General features: G+C 40.5%; 1 protein-coding gene across 1 annotated transcript; it reads left to right on the top strand.

Annotated features, from left to right (window-relative positions):
* The first annotated feature begins 3,195 nt into the window (after positions 1 to 3,195).
* bet1.L (Bet1 golgi vesicular membrane trafficking protein L homeolog) lies at positions 3,196 to 6,556 on the top strand. Its single transcript, NM_001096653.1, has 3 exons — positions 3,196 to 3,438; positions 5,408 to 5,464; positions 5,940 to 6,556. Exons 1-3 carry the CDS (start codon positions 3,310 to 3,312, stop codon positions 6,093 to 6,095), a joined length of 342 nt encoding a protein of 113 aa, NP_001090122.1. The 5' UTR covers positions 3,196 to 3,309; the 3' UTR covers positions 6,096 to 6,556.
* Positions 6,557 to 7,015: the final 459 nt, after the last annotated feature.

The following is a 7,015-nucleotide window of genomic DNA, read 5'->3' as shown; positions in this document are numbered from 1 at the left end:
TTTGAGTGAATTTTATGTTCCCCTAAAACAACTGTTTACAAAGGATTCTGGCTGTTTTGTTGGACATTTTTTGTGCATAAAACGCCATAAAGTGCTCATGTGTTGGAAGGAAATAACCAAATAAATGAAGGGAATTCTAGTCCGTGTGTTGTGTTGTATAGATACAGGACGAGGCTGCTACACTGGAGTCTCTTGGGAATAAAAACACAGATAACAGTGTGAAGGGCATATAATCCTGCATAACCATTGTTAGATATTTTTAGTATATTTATCAGGGACTTCCAAAGTGCAGTAGTAGCCAATGGCTTTCATGGAGTTGTAGTTTATAACAGCAGGAGTGTTGCATATTGGGCATCAATAATAATCATTTTTAATCCCTCAGATGTGTGTGTTTCTCTCTCTCTGTATATACTGTATATGGCCACTGATATATAATCTCCATAAAGCACTGAGGAATATGTAGGTGCTATATAGATAAAGGATAATAATAATACAGGTATGGGGCCTGTTATCCAGAATGCTTGGGACCTGGGGTTTCTGGATGACAGATCTTTCAGTAGTTTGGATCTTCATACCTTAAGTCTACTAGAAAATCATGTAAACATTAAATAAGCCCAATAGGCTGGTTTTGCTTCCAATAAGGATTAATTATATCTTAGTTTGGAGGATCAAGTACAAGGTACTTGTTTTAAAAGGAAATCATTTTTAAACATTTGGATTATTTAGATAAAATGGAGTCTATGGGAGACGGTCTTCCCATACTTCAGAACTTTCTGGATAACGAAAATGTAATAAATAAATAAATCCCCATTTAAAAATGAACTGCAATATTCTCATTCTCTCCATTGAAACATTTCCATCAGCATCACTGTGCTGTGTAGCGGCCAAGTTTAAAAGCAATTCCTCTTTGACCACCGACTTGCCGAAACATCATTGAAAACGTTCCTGGAGTAAGGAAACGAAAGTGATTTTCACCCCAGCATTGTAATTGTTTCTTCTATTGCAGCCCTTAAATTGTAAGGTTGGCCCTCAAGCCTCTCTGAATCTCAGGTTGATCTCTCAACATGACTGCGCCACCGATTGATTCAGCCGTGTTCAAGTGAGGATATTCTGAATTCTGCAAACTCAAAATCCTTCTTTGGAGAACTATCATTTTTCGTGACATGTGGGTTTGAAATGACTTCCTGATAGTCTTTCAGGGCCTCCGCAGTGCTGATTACTTTTGTGTGGCCGCTTGTTGCGTGTGCTAGTTTTTACTAAAGGGTACATGCAAGAAAATAGCAATTTTCATTTGGTAAATGTTATCGTCTCCCATTTCACACTGTACCTCTTGGCCTTTCTGAAGTGTTTACTGCTGCGGAGGATGATTGATCAGCTTCCCCTGAAGAGAACAACTCAATCCATTTCAGTTCTCTTGTGTCTAGAAGCATTACATTCTGCTCCCCAAGATTTGTCAGATATCATAATGTTATCTTTATTGATCAGGTCCATTTAAAACAGAATTGCATCTGCTGTGAAGCAATGTTTGTTCTGTATTACAATTAATAGATGAAACTCTGCAAAAAGTTGCTCCTGGTAACTTAATGTAGAAACAAACCCTTAATAAAAATAAAAAAAACCCTAGTTTCGGTGCAAATCAGAAAATTGCTCCAACTGCGCATGTGCCTCTCCGCCAGTCTCATTCCGAAGATTTCCGAAGTAGCTGGAGATGGCTCCAAAACTAAAAGCTGCCAACCCTACCCACATGAAAGGTACTACAAATGGCTTGTAGTTAGTTTTCTTGAGCTGCATACACAATAAATACAGACCAGGAAGTACACCACAACAATCCTCTCTGGATATAGACTGGAAGACCAGTTTTCTAATTTAGTCAGTGTGCATTTCTCTGTGGAAAAGGGTGTTTGTTGCAGACTTGCTAGTGTTGGCTACAAATGTGGCTCTGTTCGAAACCTGCCTCAAATACACTGTGTTTGGAGTTTAATCTGATACTTCTTCCCCCATACTGAGTGACTTTAGACACTGGCCTAGCAACAAAACCAAGCCTTCCTGAATGGAAGCACAGCCAAACTAGGCTGCAATAGTCTCCCTTTAAGGAACACTTCAGTGTAAAAATAAAACTGGGTAAGTAGATAGGCTGTGCAAAACAAAAAATGTTTCTAATATAGTTAGTTAGTTAAGCAAAATGTAATGTATAAAGGCTGGAGTGACTGGATTTCTAAAATAACAGAACACTACTTCCTGCTTTTCAGTTCTCTAACTCTGAGTTAGTCAGCGACACGTGGGACATAAATGTTCAGAAAGTTTGCGATTGATTCTCAGCATGCAGTAGTAATATGTGGTAGAGTTTCCCTCGACCCGCACTGACCCTAATACGCCCCTCCCAATCCAAACCCGGCCCAGTCCGTCCCTTCTATTTATAGACCTGTGCCCTCCCAGCGATGACATCATGAAAGGGGCGGGGCAGGTGTGAGTTTACAAAGTCAGAAGCCGGCAGTGTGCGACCATGGGGGGCAAGAGCGGACGGGAACACTCCACCAAAACCTGCCCGCAAACCTTAGATTCTATTTGCGGCAGCCAGCCTTAACCCTGCCCCACCCCTGGGGGTGTCCTGCTGGTTTCAGGCACACTTGCACAGCTCAGATTCAAAGACAAACAGTTATGACCCATGTGCCCCTCCCCTCGAGTCACTAATTGGTTACTGTTTGGTAACCAATCAGAGGAAACCAAGAGAGCTGAAAAGCAGGAAGTAGTGTTCTGGCTATTATGTTAGACATCCAGTCACTCCAGCCTTTATACATTTTTTCCTAACTAACTATATTAGAAACATTTTTTATTTTGCGCAGCCTATCTATTTACCCAGTTTTTATTTTTACACTGAACTGTTCCTTTAAGAAACTCACCAGCTGTTTCTCGTGTATTTTGTAGATTGAAACAAAGCCCCGCCCTTCGCTGTTGCACTTAGCCACACCTCCCCCACAGCTACAATGTTCATAGCAACGAGTGCCCCACAGTAAAATGAAGCATATGATGGATTAGCCTCTGTAGAAATACTTACATTTCTTATATCATTTATATAGACGGCAATAGAAACGTATGTTAATACAACCAAACAATGAGAAAACTGACAAAGAATGCTTGTTGTCCCTAGCTGCTTGCCGTACCGGTGCTCTAGTCATCACTGCAGATGCCGAAGTGCAGGACACGTAATCGCTAGTGTGTGTGTTGGAGGTTCCTCCGTGGCGGCAGCTTCCTGTTCGGCTGAGCTTTTTCCTGTCATTTGCGAAGGGAAGCGGGAGCAGGTCTGCAGTGATGGACCGGGGCGGGATGAAGCACCGGGAAGGGGGACCGCGAACAGAAATGAGCGGCTACAGTGTATACGAAGAGGAAAACGAGCGGCTGACTGAGAACCTAAAGATGAAAGCCAGCGCTTTAAAATCTGTAAGCGACATTGTGCCAAGCCGTCCAGCAGCTCCCAGAATCCTTTGCAGAACTAAAGACACAACATCTGCCCAGCTGCAGTAACCCATAGCAACCAGCAGGAAGCAACTACTGCTAACTCTTATTGGTTGCTATGGGTTACTGCACCTGGGTAATAATGTTAATGTATTTTATGAACAAGAGTTTAGGCTACCAGGGTTTCTCCATTGTTTGGGGCTGAATCTTTAGTGCTATTATTGGGGCTCCTTTATCAACACTGGGACGATCTATGACCAGGGCCCTCACCCCCACAGGGCCCCCCGGCAGTCATGCGCCCACTGCATCGGCTGCAGCACCGCACAGAAGAGGGTGGGGGACGGGGCCCAGCTGCATGGCCCGCCCCCACCTAGTTTTGTCTCCGACTGAGAGTGGGCCCCTGGTCTAAGGTTTTTGGGTGGGCCCCTGGTGTCCCAGTTCGACACTGGCTACGCTACTGCTTCTGATGAAGTGACTTAGAGGTCACAAAATGCATTGTGCTACACATTCCCCTGCCCACTATCTGTGATTTTAATCAATATTTCAATAAAGATATACAAGTTTTAAATCATTGGTTCCGATGTGGACATTTTCCAGTTGAGTCAGTACTACTTTTCTTGGACTATACGCCAGGTATATAACTAGCTATACCACACCTACTGGGCTGCTAGTACTATATAAATAAAGAAGGGTATAATAGTATTATGTATTGAACCAATCAATACACCTCAGCTTCAGTGTACACTTGCAATTCTCCCCACTACATCCCACAATTGGCGCATCCCCAATTCTCTTAAAATATTGTGGCCTGACTATTGCACTTGATCATGCTGATGAGGATAATTACACTTGTTTAAATAGTACTAAGTTCTCTCTATTAAAAGAGGTGCTCCATTACTTATATAGGGAATGTAGTATTCACACGGTTCTGTGATTCTTCTTCTTCAGAGTGTGAGAGCTCACTACAATTCTCCCCTAGAGGAAACTGGAGTAGCGGTACATGTATTTAGGACCAGCAGTGAAGGGCCAAGCAAAGAATAGATAGATGCTGCAATAACAATTACATTCACAAATTAGAGATCTAAAATCATACTTGGATAGAAATGACATATTTTATATACCAAAGTAAAGTTTTAGCATCTCTATAACTAAAGTAGTAGTAGAGCAGCGGTTGAGTCCTAAATGTAGGGGGTCGTCACAAATCATCAAGTGGAAAATTAGGCTGGCCTCTCAGAAGCTGATGCTACAGGGCTGATTATCAAATTCCAATGCAAATCGCGCAGGTTTTGGAGATGCTATTTAATGAGAATCTGAATTAATTACTAATCAACCTTATATTGTGACATTTATATTCTATGTATACTGTATAGTGTGAGTGGGTCCCTAAGCTCAGTAAGTGACGGCAGCACAGAGCATGTGCAGTGAATCAGCAGAAAAGAAGATGGGGAGCTACTGGGGCATCTTTGGAGACACAGATCTTTACTGCTAAAGGGTTGTGGTTGCCCCGTGCTAGTGCAGAATCTCAAAACATATTGTGCAATATTTCTATCTTATTCCTATGTTAAAGGGATACTGTCATGGGAATTTTTTTTTTTTTCAAAATGAATCAGTTAATAGTGCTGCTCCAGCAGAATTCTGCACTGAAATAAATTTCTCAAAAGAGCAAACAGATTTTTTTATATTCAATTTTGAAATCTGAAAGCACTATTAACTGATTCATTTTGAAATGACAGTATCCCTTTAAGATTTATTTCAATTTTAAGATCATCATTAACACATATTTATTAATTGCCAACATATTCCATAACGTTGTACCATAAATGAGTGTAACCAATACGACCGGTACGACCCATGGTGGGGCATTTTTTTTTTATCTTCAGAGTAATAAAATATGTGTTTCTAAGAAATGTCTTGCGGAAACCGTGATACTTGTTTTTTTTTCTTTCCCCTGTAGCTTTCCATCGATATTGGAAATGAAGTGAAATATCACAATAAAATGTTAGGAGAAATGGTAAGTACAGTGAGACATCTAATACAAATGTCCCTACATCACTACTGGGTCTGTCAGTTGCAACTAAGGTTGCCACACGGCTGGTGAAACACCTGCCAAGGCCGGGGTCGGTATTATTAATTTACCTGCAATTGTTTGTTGTTCCAAACAAATTGACTCCACCCTTCCTTCTCCTTTCAGCAAAGTGACAAACAAACTGTGAAATCAGACTGCAGTGGGGTTTGCATTTATCATCAGATTATGCTACTGTTATGATTCACCTATTTGGAACTGCTAAATTTGAATATATAATAACACTTTGTATTCTGTATTTTCTCAAATTCTTCTCTGTTTTGTCCATTACCATTAATGTAACCACCATTTTACCCCTCTAATGTATAGACATTGGTAGGAAAGGGAAGAATTTAGGAAAACTGAGTTGTGTTATACAGCTGAGCCTAATTCTTTTTAATCATTTGGTGTGTTTTACTTTTAGGATTCCGACTTTGACTCAACTGGTGGACTTTTAGGTGCTACAATGGGCAGACTGAGGATTTTGTCACGAGGAAGTCAGGCAAAGCTCCTTTGCTACATGATGCTCTTTGCCTTATTTGTTTTCTTTGTCATTTACTGGTTTATAAAACTTAGGTGATGGGTCAGTTTATTTTAGTTCATATTGTGCCATCATTCAGTTCTGGCTGCCCTTGTGTAGTGAACCATTCATTGTTCTTCGGATTGATTGATTGATTGATTTAAGGCCCTACTGAGGAATCAGGCATATTTATTTACAAAACAACCCAGGGAAGCCTGTGAAGCAGATGCAGGAATGAAAATTGGAGCTTTCATTTCCAGACAATAATAGGGGACCACTGTACAACTGTGAAGGAATGTGATGTATGGCATTTGCTAGAATTACAGAGACCAGATATTAAGGACGTGTACCACTGTTTTTTTTTAATATTTCTGGACAAGCATGAAAAATTACAACTGTTCATCTGCAACAGATGCTACTCTTTATTCTTCACACAAAATACTGTAATTTGAAAGTTAAAATGTAATAACAAGGGCCAGATACTAAACCGCTTAGATATTAAACAGCACTTTAATATTTTAGCTCATTTGTCTTTTGGTGGCGTCTCGGTACGTGAAACTGATGCATGGAGAGCATCATGGGATATAGATCATCACAGACACATTTAGTACTTCAGTTGTCCTCAATATTTTGCTAATGTTTTATGTTTGAGTTTGTAACTGCTCAGGAGGATTGTTGTGGCCTTGTCTTATAGCACATTGGAACTGTGAGGTGCCATTGAGAAGTGTATTCTCTTTACCATGTGCAATACCCAACCTCTTGGAGTTTAAATAGATACCACATTGTATCTAAATTGTTTGAGTTCTGTAACAGCTATGGAATATTTCAGATTTCCCTTTTCCATGTACATCCCCCTAGAGTAGTGAATGTGCTTTCCCTTCTGCCCAGTGTCCCATAAAGTCTGCTTTTATAAATATATGCAAAGAGGAATAATGAGCTTAGTCCAACAGCAAAGGCAGTAATGCAGGATTGAATGGAAG

This window comes from Xenopus laevis, chromosome 6L (genome assembly GCF_017654675.1).
Source record: "Xenopus laevis strain J_2021 chromosome 6L, Xenopus_laevis_v10.1, whole genome shotgun sequence".
Lineage (NCBI taxonomy): Eukaryota > Metazoa > Chordata > Amphibia > Anura > Pipidae > Xenopus > Xenopus laevis.
Note: the sequence above shows the minus strand (reverse complement) of the source record. Positions and strands in the feature narration are given on the sequence as shown.